Here is an 18935-nt window from a genome sequence, read left to right on the forward strand (position 1 = left end):
GCACATGACACCCCGCTTGGAGTTTGCCAAAGGGCACCTAAAGAACTCTCAGACCATGAGAAACAAGATTATCTGGTCTGATTAAACCAAGATTGAACTCTTTGGCATGAATGCCAAGCATCATGTCTGGTGGAACCTGACACGATCCCTATGGTGAAGCACGGTGGTGGCAGCATCATGCTGTGGGGTTGTTTTTCAGCAGCAGGGACTGGGAGACAGGATTGAGGCAAATATGAATGGAGCAGTGTACAAATCAAATCAACTTTAATGTGGACAGGTGTCTTTTATACAGGTAACAATCTGAGATTAGGAGCACTCCCTTTAAGAGTGTGCTCCTAATCTCAGCTCGTTACCTGTATAAAAGACACCTGGGAGCCAGAAATCTTTCTGATTGAGAGGGGGTCAAATACTTATTTCCCTCATTAAAATGCAAATCAATTTATAACATTTTTGACATGTGTTTTTCTGGATTTTTTTGTTGTTATTCTGTCTCTCACTGTTCAAATAAACCTACCATTAAAATTATAGACTGATCGTTTCTTTGTCAGTGGGCAAACGTACAAAATCAGCAGGGGATCAAATACTTTTTTCCCTCACTGTATAACATAGCAGGTGACTGCGAAAAGGCAGGTGTTTTCTTAACTTTCATTACCACATGGTAAAATAATTCCAGTATTGTACTATACTATTCTTACTACGGAAAAGATCAATGTACACTGTTATTGAAATGTAAATAATTTGTAGTAAATCAATAGCTACAAGTGATTTCTGATTAGCATGTCACGCATTACGTTATACGCAACGTGCCCCTGCACTTTTGACTAGAAACCCCCTAGCGCGAACCTGCCAACGCCCGCGCAGAGACACAGAGGATACGGTACGGAAAATCACTTTTTCACCAATCTTTTTTTCCCCCGAAGAGTGGTTAAAAACAGTGTTATTACTAGCATGTCACTATCAACGTATGTATCTGGTTGTTTACTTCATTGGAGATAAAATGCAACATTTTGTCAATCTCATTCAACAACAGCATCCGCTCGCCAGCCAGTCTACTGCAAACTAACGTTACTAGCTAGCAGCAGAGGAAGCTGATAGCAAGCTAGGTCAACGGTAATCATTCATTTTCAATTAAATATTATATCTAAATGAGCTAACCGGTATGACCGGGTTCGTATGATAACAAATAAGGTTATGTATTTCTTCATCATTGACCGATAGCACTGTTGCTATTTGTTAACTTTGATAACTAAGTAGCTCGAATGGCGATGGTTGCTCACTGCTGAAAACTGCCAGGGAGAGTAACGTTACTGAGAAAGCCGGGAAAGAAAACTAAACGATGGTACCCAGAACACAGAATGTTTAATTATTTCAAGACAACGTAGTTTGTAAATGTAACGTTAATATTACCTAGGCTTGTTATTATTTTGCAAATTGTTGTGATTGTCGAGCATCTCCCTATCAATGTGTGTTAGAATTGTCATCAGACAGATTAGGCCATCGACTAGTACGACCCGTAACGTTATTAAGCTCGTGTCTTGGTATTAGATGGTAAACTGTACATCGGGGTGGTATATTGTTATCACCAAGCTACCAGGACATTATTCATCATTTACCCAGCTAAGTAGCAAAGACGTTCAGGTTGACATTCGGCCAATGTTTTGATGATGCTGCATTCCTGTGAAGTCCGGATGTTGAATCCGCACTAAAATGGATTGCATAGCTAAATAATCCAATAATGTTGGATGTTGCAATAAAACAGACGGCGACTGACCTTCCATGCTAATTACCCAGACCAATTCTAATCAAGGTAGTTGGACTTGAGATCCATGCCATAGGAAAGTGTGTGTGTGGTAGTCTTGTGTAGAGCTGATTTCCCCCTATTACACCGTGCCCTATATAGTCAGTGCTGATTGAAAAGGGATCCAACTAAACATTATTGACTTTCTGTAGTACATTGATTTCATTTGCTTGGTGTACCAGACAGTACAGTGGTGTGCAGCAATTGTAATTTGCCTGTCTTTACTAACATGGACCTTTGATTGAAGGGTTGGTGAGCAGTATGTGAGTCTGTGTTTTTCTAGGTAGGCAGTAGGAAGGAAACAGGGAGGCTGTGAATGATCACTAAAGCCTTTCAGGGTGAGTAAATCCGGTGTAATACCAGACACCGCCTTGCAGATAGAGCTGGTTTTCGTAGCCTATTACTGCACAGCATTTAAACTGTAAGCCCAGAAGAGGAAGTCCCTGAAAACAATTGTACAACTACATTCTGTGTCCCCTGCTCTCTACATTTAAAATTTGTCATTTAACAGACACTCTTACACAGAGCAACTTACAGTAGTGAGTGCATACATTTGAATACTTTTTTCTTACTGTAGAAGTGCCATAGATATGAAAAGACATTGGTTTGCGAGGAAGGGTAGCCTAATTTCACATTTCTACTGAGTTTCTTGCAGATTTTTTATTACAGTGAACCCTTGCAAATACAAAGGGGTGGGATGGAGAATCTTCTCTTGAGACAGTCTTGGAATAGCTGAACACCCGCTAGTATTCGTTCAACATTAGATGTGTGTAGCCATGGAGACGGAGACGCTTTACACTTGGAGTAATGACTGCCTCAGCCTTTATCCACTCGTTTGTGTTTGTAGGCCAGGTCAGTGAAATAAGCTTATAGATACAGACAATCAGTATTGACAGTCAAACAGATTCAGTGTAGTCTGAGTCCACAGGTGAAAAGTCCACATCGCTTGGTGTTGGTTGGCAACTATTGGAGTTTCCTTTTAACAGTACATTTTATTGAAGATCATTTCCTGTAGGCCTATATCAAATGATGAACGGAAGTGTGTGTGTGTGGAACGCCGGGATCGGGATACGATCCTATGCTCTCACGGGTCTACGTACACCAAAGATGGTGTCTGTAACCACTAGATGGCCCAAACCCCAGGCCGTTGGGCCTACTTTGAGAGTCCATCCGTTTTGACTTGGCCGTGGCAGAATTTGCTGTAGCCGTCTCATGACATCTTGTTTGGTCCTGCTGTCATGCATGTCACCTATCTGGAAGTATGATAATTGTATTAGCTGTTAACAGTGTTGATTAGATACAAATAGACGGTGTCAGTGCAGGGTAAAATATGGATAGACTGGTAGACTGTCAGTGCTACTAGACAGACAAGGTGAGAAAAAACATTTTGCACCCTGCAGGCTGTGGGTTGAAAATGCACATAAGTCTAGCAGTGGGCAGCAGTAGGCTTAATGGGTCCCAGTTTTGTCTCGTAAACCGCTCAGGGTGGAGGGGCTAGATGTGGCAACGTTAGGACCACTGTGGGTTCTTCTCATGCAGACCACCTTAACAGTGCTATCACTCTTAACTTGGCATCTGCATCAACTCACCCCAGCCAGTGTCCAGCTGCCTGGAGCCACTGTAGGAAGAGAACACCCTGATCAATCTGCTGTGTCCTACTGGACCAGAACGATGGTCAGCCCCACATCCTTAGGGTGTTGTAGTATGGAAGGATGGGGTCCATCTGTGCATGACTAGTTTGTTTGCACACTCCTTTTCTTTCACTCTTACGCTCTCTTGCTCACGTGAAATATGACTCGCAGTCTTGCTTTCTCTCTCTTCCTCCCTTTAACTCACCCCCCTAGGAATGCCTTCCCTGTAGCTCAGTTGGTAGAGCATGGTGTGTGCAACGCCAGGGTTGTGGGTTTGATTCCCACGGGGGGCCAGCACAGAAGAAAAAAAAAATGTATGAAATGTATGCATTCACTACTGTAAGTCGCTCTGGATAAGAGCGTCTGCTAAATGACTAAAATGTAAAAGTGAATGGGCATGAGTAATTGACTACTTGCATACTAGGCTTGGGCGGTATACCGTATAATGGGGTATTTGGAAAAAGCCATGGGATGGATTTTAATTTCCGTCAACTATTTATTTGAAGTTTTTCAGTAAATGTAAGTATTTGTAGCTGCTGTAATTTAATACCTACAGTATAATTGTGAGATGAAGCAGATTGCATTCTTCATTTCATATGTCACATTACTTTACATTATGTAGCTTTTCCCCCAGAACAGTTGAGCCAGTCATGTGTTTGTTTGTAAATAGCACAACGGGAGACGGCAGGAGCTGTTGAGTCCATAGCATTCTATATCTATCGGCCGGTCTCTTTTGTGCAGCGCACGAGGTGATGAAGTTACACTTGTATGCAATTCGCAACTAAATGTTTGCCATCATATCTTTGAATAGCTTTCTGCCAGAAGTCAAAGAGCTCTGGATGAGTTATCTGTACTGGGGATCGGCATTTGACCTCTTGACTGTTTGCGTATTCACACATTTCACTCAATCCCTAATTGAGGTAACCACTAGGCTACCTCCGGCTAGGCTAAGAGCATTGGGCCAATGACCAAAAGGTCGCTGGTTCGTATCCCCAAGCCGGGGAAGGTGGGAGAATGTGCCGCTCTGCCCTTGAGGAAGGCAGTTAACCCCCAACAACTGCTCCCTGTGCAGCGATGACATGGACGTCGATTAAGGCAGCCCTCCAGTATTTCTCTGATTCAGAGGGGTTGGGTTAAATGTTGAAGACACATTTTGGTTGAATGCATTCAGTTGTGCAACTAACTAGGTATTCCTTTTCCCAGATAACAAATCCTAATTGCTAAATTGCCTTATATACAACTCTGGAAAGAATTGAGACCACTGCAAAATTATCAGTTTCTCTGGTTTTACTATTTATACAGTTGAAGTAAGAATTTCACATACACTTATGTTGGAGTCATTAAAACTCGTTTTTCAACCACTCCACAAATTTCTTGTTAACTAACTATAGTTTTGGCAAGTCTGTTATGACATTGACTTGTGTCATGCACAAAGTAAATTTTCCAACAATTGTTTACAGACAGATTATTTCACATATAATTCACTGTATCACAATTCCAGAAGTTTACATACACTAAGTTGACTGTGCCTTTAACCTCTCTCGGGCAGGTGGGACACTATCGTCCCACCCACGGTTCACACTATTCAACAGCCAGTGAAAAATCTGAGTGCCAAATTCAAAACCACAAAATGTCATAATTCACAATTCTCAAACATACGACTATTTTACACCATTTTATAGATACACTTCTCCTGAATCGAACCACGTTGTCCGATTTCAAAAAGGCTTTACAGCGAAAGCAAAACATTAGATTATGTTGGGAGAGTACATCGACACAAATAACCACACAGCCATTTTCAAAGCAACTAGATGCATCACAAATACCCAAAACACAGCTAAATGAAGCACTAACCTTTGACGATATTCATCAGATGACACTCCTAGGACATCATGTTACACAATACCTTCATTTTTTGAACTGATCTCTTTCCCTGGGTGACCAACTTCCCAGCCTTCTTGTTCGGTCTCTGTTCATCGTAGACGCCTCAAACAACTTTCTAAAGACTGTTGACATCTAGTGGAAGCCCTGGGAAGTGCAAAATGAACCCTAACTCACTGTGTGTTTGATTGGCAATGACTTGAAAGGATTACAAGCACCAGAATTCTCACTTCCTGTTCGGATTTTTCTCAGGTTTTTGCCTGCCATATGAGTTCTGTTATACTCAGACATCATTCAAACAGTTTTAGAAACTTCAGTGTTTTCTATCCAAATCTACTAATAATATGCATATTCTAGTTCCTGGGCCAGAGTAGTAGGCCGTTTAATTTGGGTACGTTTTTCATCCGGCCGTGAAAATACTGCCCCCTACCCTAGAGAAGTTAAACGGCTTGGAACATTCCAGAAAATGATGTCATGGCGTTAGAAGCTTCTGATAGGCTAATTGACATCATTTGACTCAATTGGGCCTACCTTCCGACTCAGTGCCTCTTTGCTTGACATCATGGGAAAATCAAAAGAAATCCTTGAAAAAAAATTCATCCTTGGGAGCAATTTCCAAACGCCTGAAGGTACCACGTTCATCTGTTCAAACAATAGTACGCAAGTATAAACACCATGGGACCACGCAGCCGTCATACCGCTCAGGAAGGAGACACGTTCTGTCTCCTAGAGATGAACGTACTTTGGTGCGAAAAGTGCAAATCAATCCCAGAACAGCAGCAAAGGATGTTGTGGAGATGCTGGCGAAAACGGGTACAAAAGTATCTATATCCACACTAAAACAAGTCCTATATCGACATAACCTGAAAGGCCGCTCAGCAAGGAAGAAGCCACTGCTCCAAAACTGCCATAGAAAAAGCCAGACTACAGTTTGCAACTGCATATGGGGACAAAGATTGTACTTTTTGGAGAAATGTCTTCTGGTCTGATGAAACAAAAATAGAACTGTTTGGCCATAATGACCATTTATGTTTGGAGGAAAAGGGGATGCTTGCAAGCAGAACACCATCCCAACCGTGAAGCACGGGGGTGGCAGCATCATGTTGTGGTGGTGCTTTACTGCAGGAGGGACTGCTGCACTTCACAAAATAGATGGCAGCATGAGGATGGAAAATTGTGGATATATTCAAGCAACATCTCAAGACATAAGTCAGGAAGTTAAAGCTTGGTCGCAAATGGGTCTTCCAAATGGACAATGACCCCAAGCATACTTCCAAAGTTGTGGGAAAATGGCATAAGGACAACAAAGTCAAGGTATTGGAGTGGCCATCACAAAGCCCTGACCTCAATCCTATAGGAAAATTGTGGGCAGAACTGAGAAAGCGTGTGCGAGCAAGGAGGCCTACAAACCTGACTCAGACCAGCTCTGTCAGGAGAAATGTGCCAAATATTCATCCAACTTATTGTGGGAAGCTTGTGGAAGGCTACCCAAAACATTTGACCCAAGTTAAACAATTTAAAGGCAATGCTACCAAATACTAATTGAGTGTATGTAAACTTCTCTCACACTGGGAATGTGATGAAAGAAATTAAAGCTGAAATAAATGATTCTCTCTACTATTATTCTGACATTTCACATTAAAATAAAGTGGTGATCCTAACTGACCTAAGAGAGGGACATTTTACTAGGATTAAATGTCAGGAATTGTGAAACTGAGTTTAAATGCATTTGGCTAAAGTGTATATAAACTTCCGACTTCAACTGTAGGTTCGTGTTTGGGTAAAATTATCATTTTTTGTTTTATTCTATAAACTTCTGACATTTCTCCAAAATCCCCTCAAGTATTGTCATTTAGAGCATTTATTTGCAGAAAATGAAAACTGGTCAAACTAACAAAAAAGATGCAGTGTTGTCAGACCTCGAATAATGTAAAGGAAATAAGTTCATATACATTTTTAAACAACACAATACGAATGTTTTAACTTGGGAAGAGTTCAGAAATTAATATTTGGTAGAAGAACCCTGATTTTCAATCATAGCTTTCATGCGCCGTGGCATGCTCTCCACCAGTCTTTCACATTGATGTTGGGTGACTTTATGCCACTCCTGGCGATTAAAATTCTAGCAGCTCGGCTTTGTTTGTTGGCTTGTGACATCCAGCTTCCTCTTGATCACATTCCAGAGGTTTTCAATGGGGTTCAGGTCTGGAGATTGGACTGGCCATGCCAGGGTCTTGATCTGGTGGTCCTCCAACACTTTGATTGACCTGGCTGTGTGGCATGGAGCATTGTCCTGCTGGAAAAACCAATCCTCAGAGTTGGGGGAACATTGTCAGAAAAGGAAGCAATTTTTCTTCCAGGATAACCTTGTTCGTGGCTTGATTCATGCGTCCTTCACAAAGACAAATCTGCCCGATTCCAGCCTTGCTGAAACACCCCCAGATCATCACCGATCCTCCACCAAGTTTCACAGTGGGTGTGAGATACTGTGGCTTGTAGGCCTCTCCAGGTCTCGCACCCACTGTGGCTTGTAGGCCTCTCCAGGTCTCGCACCCACTGTGGCTTGTAGGCCTCTCCAGGTCTCGCACCCACTGTGAAATTTGGTGGAGGATCAGCAAGGCTGGTGAAGTACAGACAAGTAAAAATACTTTTGAGTAAATCCTTTACATCTCTTCCATTTAGAATTGGTTAACCAATTAGACTATAGCTAGACTATAACCCCTGTAAATATACAGGCTCCATATTGAAAATATGCATCATCATTAGTTTGATAAAGACTGAGTGTATTTTTATCATTAAGCCTAGGCCTACTCACCTAACGTACTAGGTGGCCGTAATTCATCACCATGCAGTGTTCAATGTGGAACTGTCCATTAGGACATTTCCAAAGAACAGGCAGAATAAACTATATCGAAGAAAACCCCTCTTTGAGAATAACTGTTCCAGATCCACATCACTTCACACTAGCAACTTTTATTACTTGGAAATAAAATGAGTGTCTTGACTGTAAGGACTCAGGAAATAATAATTTGTCTGCTCCAAATCACTTTTGTGAGTTGTCAGTAAGTGGCTTTGAGTTGTTGTGATCTAGCTGTGTGTGCTGACTGTCTGGTGCTTTGCTGTGCAGAACGGCTAAACAGATGACGTTATGCCTCCGTTTAAAGCCGCAGTGACCCACTGCTGGTCAGCGGACGGATGGAGAGCGATGGAGGGGTGTAAAGGGTTGTCTGTCACACTATTAATGCAGCTTTGCTGAGGAGTTTCCCCTGGCTAGGGGACAGACTGGCTCTCAGATCTGTGCAGCTCAGTCGACACCATGCGTTCTCTCCATTAGCCCTGCTAACTATTGTGATGAGAGGAGCGTGTGTGTCCTGAGCTCTGTCGTCTGCAGGCCATGGCCTTCCATACCCCCTAGTGAGGCTGTAAGCCCCCCCGTAGCCGTTGTGCCCTTGTGGTGAATATACACCTAACAAAAATATTAACATAACGTAATCTACTGGTGCCATATTTCATGTTTCCATACACAAAAAAGCTTATTTCACAAAATGTTTCCATCCATTTTAGTGAGCATTTCTCCTTTGCCAAGATAATCCATCCACCTGACAGGTGTGGCATATCAAGATGCTGATTAAACGGCATGATCATTACACAGGTGCACCTTGTGCTGGGGACAATACAAGGCCGCTTTAAAAATGTGTACTTCAGTCATACAACACAATGCCACAAATGTCTCAAGTTTTGAGGGAGTGTGCAATTGGTATGCTGAAGAAATACTCCTCAGTTTCAGTCTTTTAATAAACCCCTTTTGTAGGAAAAACTCATTTTGATTGGCTTGGCCTTGCTCCCCAGTGGTTGGGTCTATGCCCACCCATTGCTACGCCCCTGCCCAGTCATGTGAAATCCATAGGTTAGAGCCTAATTAATTTATTTCAATTAACTGATTTCCTTATATGAACTGTACCTCAGTAAAATCTTTGTTGCGTTTCATATATTTTTTTTTGTTCAGTGTAAGTGCTAAAGGTAATATGTAATACCTGCACTGAACACAAGGGGCGTTGTTTTCAAACCCCAATAATACTCTGTAATCCAAAGGTTAGCAATGCCAACAAGTATATGTAAAATCTCGTAGAGCATGCTAACTTAATGCTAATGAGCACACTGCAAACTTTTTGTACAGAGTCTGACCAAAAATATACAAGTAACTCAAATGCAACTGTTTGCTGCAAGCACAAAACAAATACCAGCCAGCAAGGCTCTTGATCCAGGAGGGGAAGAGTTAACCACTAGATAGCTAACTAGCTACTAAATTAGCAAACCGAATGCACAACTGCAGAGCATTTAGCACATTTTCAGGCAGTTAACAGGCAGTTAACTTTTAATAGTTTGAAGATAACTAGCTGGCAAACATTTAGCTGTGAATTCCATACTGTAATTAGATCACCTGGCACCTGCTGCACTACAGTGAGTGATTCACAAGGCTCGGGTCTCGTCTTTGTGTGCTTGTAATCAAACACCAAGTGACTGGGGACCACAGTAAGCGCCATAATAATGTAACGGGTGACATGAAGAATGCATGTTTTTTTTATCTCCTAATGCATTGCACAAGTTGACTGCAGGTATTTTACTTAAAGTAGCCACACATATTCAAATTTATAAAAAATAAACTTCTAAGAATTAGTTTCAACGGTATTGGCAGTGTTAAAATCATCCAGACGCTTTTTCCAAATACTTATTTTTTTTTACCTCCCAAGACTAGTTCTGACCATAGGAATGGTAAGGGGATTGTTTTATAAAGTTGTCCACATATGCCATTGAAACCAATATTTCTCATGTTGTCAATTTTCTTTTGTTGTCCACCAGCCAAAGACACAATCCTGGTCATTTTAACATGTTTAAGTCTTTAGATCTTTCCGTCTCTGCCGTGAAACCACTTGCATTTGCGGTGCACTTTTGAGAACTGTGTTTTCCTGTTCCTGCTATGTTTGTAATATTTCTTTCACACACAGAATGAGAAGCTGATCAATGGAAGAGGCCAACTTTTGTACTATGGGGGATAGTAGATTCACATATGCTAGTGCTTTCGCTGTTTGTTACTCATCTTGTTGGCTGACAAAGTAAATGTGGACATTTCATTTAAGATCTTTAACATAAGCCTCGTAAGGACGCTCACCGTTGCATCCCCACTGTGTCGGTCTTCACTTGTAGCCTACTTCAGAACTGTGATGCCTGTGAGTACCCGATCAAATAACTGGCACTGGCTGATAAGAATTTAGATATCTGAGAGAGCCATGTGAGTGAGAGGTGGTTCGGAGCACGGCAATGGCCAACCGGGAGAAGAAAATTATTATATTCAGCCCAAGGGCACAACGGCCACTTTGGCCGCAAAGCATGGATTTTTTTCAGGGGACAGTACGGCCACACAAGGGGGAATCAACGGCCATGGCTGTCGCCGCCACTGGGAAATTCGAGGCCTGCATGTGACAGATTGAAATATCTGTTAGCAATTTAAAAAGGGAGATCTAAAGATGCAACAACTAGCATAGGTTGCTAATGTAACTATTGTGCCTTTGCCAATGAAAGTTGATTTCAAACCCAATAGAATGTGAGAAATGCTGGTTTAAATGGCATTTGAGGAAGTGTTATAATAATTCCCTCAACATGTATGGTCAGATCTTTGGCAAGGCTACTTTGAAAAAGGTAAGACATGCCTACAGGCACTGGTGTTTTTCTCCGTTCTGAATGAACCGTGCCTTGAGTGTGTTGACAGAATCAAGCCTTTAGACGTTAATTATCTTACATTATTTGTCAAACATGACTGGTGTTTGGCCTTCAAAGTATTTAACATCCCTTGACTTTTTCCATGTTTTGTTACATAGTGGTATTGAAATAGATCTAATTGTAATTTTCTGTCAACGATCTACACGATACTCTGTCCAAGTGGAAGAAAAATGTTAACATTCTTGGAAAATTAAACACTATCTTGATTTAGATAAGTATTCAACCCACTGTGTCAATGCATGTTAGAATGACCTTTGACAGCGATTACAACTGTGAGTCTTTCTAAAGGATACCGCATGCTCCCCAGCCAAAACTGTTCGGAAGGGTTTGCATATTATGACTCCTTTCTGGGACGTTTTTGTTAGGTTTGGACTAGGGTACAGATTTTTAAGGCTATTCGGACACATTTTTCTGTAGCCAAAGTCTACGTCCCTTCGTCGGTGATTGGTCAACGGTAGATATTCTTCAATAAAGTATGTTGTCGTTCAACAAGAGACTACTTGTTTTCCTGCACATTTTTTCATTGAGAAATAAAAACATCTTAGTTGTAAAATTGCGTGACTAAGATCTCAAATGTCATTCATTTATGATTTTTTTTCAAGCAAATGTCTTTTAAGAGTATGTGAGCTCACTGGTTGAATCATGCTGATACTTTAAGTCTAAGAGCTTTTGACACCCATTTAATATTTTCTAAGTTCTGCAAGCTCTACAGCATAGAAAAACATTCTGGACGATTCTGTGCTTTCAACTTTGTGGCAACAGTTTGGGGAAGGCCCTTTCCTGTTTCAGCATGACAATGCCCCCATGCACAAATCAAGATCCATACAGAAATGTTTTGTTGATCGGTGTGGAAGAACTTGACTGGCCTGCACGAGCCCTAACCTCAACCCCATCGAACACCTTTGGATGAATTGGAACTGCAAGCCAGGCCTAATCGCCCAATATTACTGCCCTTCATCCCTAATGTTCTTTTGACTGAATGGAAGCAAGTCCCCGCAGCAATGTTCCAACATCCAGTGGAAAGCCTTCCCAGAAGAGTGGAGGCTGTTATAGCAGCAAAGGGGGGACCAACTCCATATTAATGCCCATGATTTTGGATGTTCAAGCAGATGTCCACATACTTTTGGTCATGTTATGTATTATGTGACATAAGCAAATTTTGACTCTTGAACATATTTAGGCTTGCCATAACAAAGGTGTCGAATATTTATTGACTTGAGACATTTGAAATGATTAATTAGTATCATTTAAAAAATAATAATGCCACTTTGAAATTATGAGGTATTGTGTGTAGGCCAGTGACAGAAAATCTGTTTAATCCATTTTAAATTCAGGCTGTAACAACAAAATGGAAAAATTCAAGAGGTGTGAGTACTTTCTGAAGGCACTGTGTATATGTAATTAAAAGTCTCATTCAAGTTTGGCTGCAGTTTCTGGCACCTCCATGTCAGCTGTAGCCAATACGTATAGTCTATCCCCTACACTTTGACATGTAGGCTAATTATTTATATACATTTGTTAGGGCTGTCCCCAACAACAACAAAAATCTTGGTCGACTGAAAGTCGTCTGTTCTTTAGACCAATAAATTGGTCCATTTTTTTAAAACGTATATTCTTCCATATATAGACACACCACCCTATGTGTTTTTAGTAAAATCGCCTATTAGAGGTTGACCGATTTAATCGGCAGGGCGGATTTAAAACATTTTTTTTCATAACAATCTGCCTTTTTGGACGCCAATTATGGCCGATTACATTGCAATCCACGAGGAGACTGCGTGGCAGGCTGACCACCTGTTACACGAGTGCAGCATCAAAATTAATTATCCAACATTATTTGTCAAACATGACTGGTGTTTGGCCTTCAAAGTATTCACTGAGTATTCTTTTTCCACATTTTGTTACATAGTGGTACATGTGGGTGCAAGGAGCCAAGGTAAGTTGCTAGCTTGCATTAAACTTCTCTTTATAAAAAACAATGAATCTTTTCATAATCACTAGTTAACTACACATGGTTGCTATTACTAGGTTAACTAGTGTGTCTTTGGTTGCATATAATCAATGCGGTGCCTGTTAATTTATCATCAAATTACAGCCTACTTCAACTCCGCAAATGGGTGAGGGTTTAAGAAAAGCGCATTCGTGAAAAAAGCACAATCGTTGCACAAATGTACCTGATCATAAACATCGAAGCCTTTCTTAAAATCATTACACAGAAGTACATTAAAAAAAAATTACAAAAAAAAGCATATTTAGTTCAAATAAATGAATGTTAGCAGGCAATATTAACTAGGGAAATTGTCACTTCTCTTGTGTTCAGTGCAAGTAGAGTCAGGATATATGCAGCAGTTTGAGCCGCCTGGCTCGTTGCGAACTCTGTGAAGAACTTTTCTTGAACCATTATCAATTATTAACTTGGGTCTGGCCTGGAGCTTGTGCTAGCAAACTTACAACATTGTATAAAATATTCTGGGTGCTCAGTTTCCTGCGCCAGTGAGCTTCGTACAGACACAGCTGTAGGCTGTTTGCACAAGGGCTTAAGAAGCAGTGTTTGACTTGAGCAGGAGCTCACCAGAGCTGAGTACCGGCACCTCAAATGTTCTACTGCTTCAGCTCCTGTTCCTCTTCTAGAATATTAGCTCAAAAGTATTGTGCAGCTCCTGCACCTAAATATAAACTGTACCAGCCCCCAAAATGAGTAGCAGAATCTATTTCAGGCCAAGTCAAGCACTGATAAGTAATCAGGTAGGCCTATTTTATGACGTTTCCACTGGGTCAGAGCATGACATTTTTCCCTTTCACGCGGTTATCAAAAGAGAAAGCTGGAAAGATTTTTAAAAAATACATTGGAACTATTGTAATTCTCAATGGATGTAAAAAGACTTCATTTACTTGCTATTTGAGGTGAAGAAAACGTTACCTTGAGAAGCTCCAAATGTCATTGCTGGTGGTGCGTTAATAAGCCAATGAGAAATACTATCAGATCCCCATATGGGCACATTTATATGCCAGCATTTGCGCGCAGTCCCGGTAGCATATCGGCTTACTTCTATGCGTGCGCATCCTTACTCAACATCGACAGGAACGCTCCAAACCAAAGACGATGACACAATGTGTCATCTCAGACAATGAAAATGGGAGGACTGGAATAATAATATTGAAATGCATTACCAAAGGAACAAACGTTGTAGATTAAGAATGAACAGTAAATGTGCTACTGGTGGTATATGTTATGGGTAATTGATATACACTTAGAATCAAAGCAAACAATTCACGCAATGCAAATAGTATGGGTAGCCATTTCATTCAAGGGTTTTTATTTTTACTATTTTCTATGTTGTAGAATAATAGTGAGGTCATCAAAACTATGAAAGAGCACATATGCAATCATGTAGTTACCCAGAGTGTTAAAGAAATATAAAAATATTTGAGATTCTTCAAAGTTGCCACCCTTTGCCTTGATGACAGCTTTGCACACTTTTGGCATTCTCTCAACCAGCTTCACCTGGAATGCTTTTCCAACAGTCTTGAGGGAGTTCCAACATATGCTGAGTACTTTTTGGCTGCTTTTCCTTCAATCTGCGGTCCAACTCATCCCGAACCATCTCAATTGGGTTGAGGTCAAGTGATTGTGGAGGCCAGGTCATCTGATGCAGCACTCCATCACCCTCCTTCTTGGTCAAATAGCCCTTACACAGCCTGGAGGTATTGGGTCATTGTCCTGTTGAAAACAAATGATAGTCCCACTAAGCGCAAACCAGATGGGATGGCTTATCGCTGCAGAATGCTGTGGTAGCCATGCTGGTTAAGTGTGCCTTGAATTCTAAATCAAATCACTGAGTGTCATCAGCAAAGCACCGTCACACCTCCTCCGCCATGCTTCACGGTGGGAACCACACATGCAGAGCTCTGTTCACCTACTCTGCGTCTCACAAAGACTAGCAGTGGAACCAAACATCTCAAATTTGGACTCATCAGACCAAAGGACAGATTTCCACTTGTCTAATGTCCGTTGTTTGTGTTTCTTGGCCCACAGCAAGTCTCTTCTTATTATTGGTGTCCTTTAGTAGTGGTTTCTTTGCAGAAATTTGACCATGAAGGCCTGACTCATGCAGTCTCCTCTGAACACTTGATGTTGAGATGTCTGTTACTTGAGCTTTTAAGCATTTATTTTTTGCTACAATTTCTGAGGATGGTAAATGTAATGAACTTATCCTCTACAGCAGAGCTAACTCTGGGTCTTCCTTTCCTGTGGCGGTCCTCATGAGAGAGAGTTTCATAATAGTGTTTGGTTTTTGCAACTTCAAGAACCTTACAATGTTCTGCATTGACTGACCATGTCTTTTCAAGTAATGATAGACTGTTGTTTTCTTTGCTTATTTCATCTGTTCTTGCCATAATTTGTGGAATTTCTTTCCTTATTAACTTTTAACAAGGCACACCTGTCAGTTGAAATGCATTCTAGGTGACTACCTCATGAAGCTGGTTAAGAGAATGCCATGAGTGTGCAAAGCTGTCATCAAGGCAAAGAAAGGGTGGCTACTTTGAAGAATCTCAAATAAAATGTATTTTGATTGAACTTTTTTCTGTTTCTACATGACTGTTATTTCATGTAGAAAATAGTAAAAATAAAGATGACCCCTTGCATGAGTAGGTGTCCAAACTTTTGACTGGTACTGTATGTTTGTTACTGCTTGTTTTAGTCAATCTCGGTCGACCAACAGCCTAATGACCAAACAGTCGACTAATTGGGGGCAGCCTTAACATTTTTATATTGATTTGTCTTTTCTTAACTGAATTTTTAGTGTGTTTCGGTTTTCTAATCAATTTATTTGGCTATTTTGGTAAATTTTTGGTAATCTCTTGAAGACCAAATGTCCTCGCCCCTGAGATCACACAATACCAGGCCTGGTTGTCTGTGTGGCCTGCAGTGGCTGGAGTCTAGGGGACTGACATCACTACACTGCATGAAGGATGTGTAGAAGTTTGTTGTAGCTCTGATTGGATAAAGATCCACATGGATGGTAACCATGTCACATTATACAACGGGTGGGTCTAATCCTGAATGCTGATTAGTTAAAACCGCCTTCCAGCCGGTGTCTGTTCCACAAATTACCACTGGCTAAATCTATGATGTTAAAATACCTGTTTACTGTGTTCCATCTGACTGACTGCGCATACCACTGTCTCATCAGCCCAGCTAAGCAACTTAAACACTTGGTCTCCACTATAAAAAGCATCTAGACATTATCTCACATTTCTTTTAGACACATTCAACAGCGAAGATTTGTATAAACCTGTCTATCTCTGACATTTGCTACGTTGTTTACATTTTTAAAGTTCGGTCTCCAGCTGTCCCATAATAATGAACATGACGAGACAGACAGACAAGCAGCGTTTCTCAGCCGGTCGAAATCATGAAACGGCTGACATCATTTTTATAGATACAAAGAAATGTAAATTGAAAGAAGAAAAACCATGTCAATGCAGAATATAATCAATCCTGGTTTACTGACCTCAGTCATTATTATGCCATGTATTACATCTGTATATTATCATTAAATAATATGATCAATTATGTATGTATTCTATACAGACAATGTTTTATTTAGGCTGATTTCAAATGTGTTGTGCCAATAACATCTGACATTGTCTAGTACTCTGTGTGGGTGGGTGGATATGATTTATTGATTTGCTACTAGATGTTGCTGTGCTAATGATAAAGCATTTAGGCCTCGCTTTCCAATCAGTGTCTTAGGTCAGTTTGATCCGTTTATCTATCCCAAAACATGTACAGCTGCAATTGAAAGTATGCCACCCTCTTCTTCCTGGTCAGCCAATCAGATCTGTCTGCTTACTGGTTTCTTCCCACTTCCTCTCTGTGGTTACTGATTTCCCCCAGTAAAACTGACCATTCTGCCTTATTTCGGCCTTGGTCTTGTTTGTTCTATGGGTAGTAGATGGGTAAAGTGAAGATCAGTGTGTGTCTTCTGTAGCATCACAAAACCCAGCGTTCTCCTCATCTCACTGACGGAGCCCATTTCTCCCTGCCAGCAGCCCAGCTCTGCTGTATGTGTGACCCTGCACAGCCATGCCTTGTTTGTGTGAATGACAATACTATTTAAATGACCCAAATGTCCTTCCCTCTGTCCATAGTTCTCTCCATTAGGGTAGTTTCTGGAGGTGTAGTTACACAACAGGCCCCTGTCCCTTCCTATCGCCTCAGATCTAAAAGAATCGGATGAGTGGATTAGAAATATTCCTGAATCTCTCTTCAACCCGTCTGTAGTCTATTGGAGAAATCCCCGTAATGCGGAAGGGTTTGGACCAGGCAAGAGGTTGTTTTACAGACCGGGCCTTCCTCAATCAGCTATGGAATAGGAGATTTGTCAGGGTGTTGGACTGTCTAGTCACTGTTGCACCTCTTAACCAACACTTGTCTTTCACTGATCTGTGATGGGGTCTCTGTGGCTGGATGGTGTGTGTAATGAAAGCAGGGTTTGTGTAATGAGAGTGGTTGTGTGTGGGTAGAGAAATAGAGGGAGATGGTGTGTGTAAGAACAGATGGTCAGAAGACCCCATGGAAGACATGTTAATAGCTCGGTCTGTCTCACTTAGCTGGGTGAACTTCAGCTCATGATTATTCCAACCTGTCGTCTTCCTCATCTCTGATTCTCACGTTCACTCGGGCAGTATGCTGTCACTACTTCAGTCCACAGTCCAACCACGCTGCTTGGAATGGAGAATGTGAATGGCATGAAGACAACATTTTCATTGAAGTTTCATTTTATTTTAGTTCCAACAGGAGTAGGCCTTGAACAGGGTTTTCATTAGCCTGTAGCTGTCGCTGAGGCTGTCGTTCTGCCGTTGTACCCACTAATCTCTCTTCCTGTTCTTTTACACTCTAGATCTTGAATGAGTAGAGGTTTCTAAAGCACAGCTATGCAAACGATCAAGTGTGTTGTGGTGGGTGACGGAGCTGTGGGTAAAACCTGTCTGCTCATCTCCTACACCACAAACAAGTTCCCCTCTGAATATGTACCCACGGTAAGTACCTTAAACACAAACACAGCTCTAACCCTTTCTCTCGCTCTCTCTCGCTCTCTCTCGCTCTCTCTCGCTCTCTCGCTCTCTCGCTCTCGCTCTGTCTCGCTCTCTCGCTCTCTCGCTTCGCTCTCGCTCTCTCTCGGCTCTCTCTCGGCTCTCTCGCGCTCTCTCTCTCTCTCGCTTTCTCTCTCGCTCTTCGCTCTCTCTCGCTCTCTCTCTCTCTCGCTCTCTCTCTCGGGCTCTCTCTCTCGCGCTCTCTCTCTCGCGCTCTCGCGCTCTCTCTCTCGCGTCTCTCGCTCTCTCGCGTCTCGCGTCTCTCGTCTCTCGCTCTCTCGCGTCTCGCGTCTCTCGCTCTCTCGCTCTCTCGCGTCTCGCGTCTCTCGCTCTCTCGCGTCTCTCGCTCTCTCGCGTCTCTCGCTCTCGCTCGCGGCTCTCGCTCGCGGCTCTCTCTCGCGGCTGTCTCTCGCGGCTGTCTCTCGCGGCTCTCGCTCTCGCCGCTGTCTCTCTCTCGCGGCTCTCGCCGCGTCTCGCTCGCTGTCTTCGCTGTCTCGGCTCTCGCTCGCGGCTCTCGCTGCTCTCGCGTCTCTCGCTCTCTCTCTCGCGCTCTCGCTCTCTCTCGCTCGCTCTCGCTCTCTCGCTTTCGCTCTCTCTCTCGCTTCGCTTTCGCTTTCTCGCTCTCTCTTCGCTCGCTCTCGCTCTCGCCTGCTCTCGCTCTCTCTCGCGCTCTCGCTCTCTCTCGCTCTCGCTTCTCTCTTCTCGCGGCTCTCGCTCTCTCTCTCGCTCTCGCTCTCTTCGCTCTC

At 42.2% G+C, this 18935-nt stretch overlaps 1 protein-coding gene across 3 annotated transcripts in view; it reads left to right on the forward strand.

The window, feature by feature from the left end:
• The first annotated feature begins 781 nt into the window (after positions 1-781).
• The window catches only part of LOC106565619 (cell division control protein 42 homolog), a 34265-nt gene continuing 16111 nt past the window's right edge, over positions 782-18935 (forward strand). The window contains exons 1-3 of one of the 3 annotated variants that reach the window (XM_045691682.1): positions 840-877; positions 1031-1110; positions 17997-18135. In XM_045691682.1, coding sequence (XP_045547638.1) covers positions 18031-18135 — 105 coding nt within the window. In that variant the 5' untranslated portion in view covers positions 840-877; positions 1031-1110; positions 17997-18030. Of the gene's footprint in view, positions 1111-17996; positions 18136-18935 lie in introns of all 3 variants that reach the window. The other 2 variants (XM_014132923.2, XM_014132924.2) reach the window with 2 other exon arrangements.

Source organism: Salmo salar, chromosome ssa12 (genome assembly GCF_905237065.1).
Source record: "Salmo salar chromosome ssa12, Ssal_v3.1, whole genome shotgun sequence".
NCBI classification, from domain to species: domain Eukaryota; kingdom Metazoa; phylum Chordata; class Actinopteri; order Salmoniformes; family Salmonidae; genus Salmo; species Salmo salar.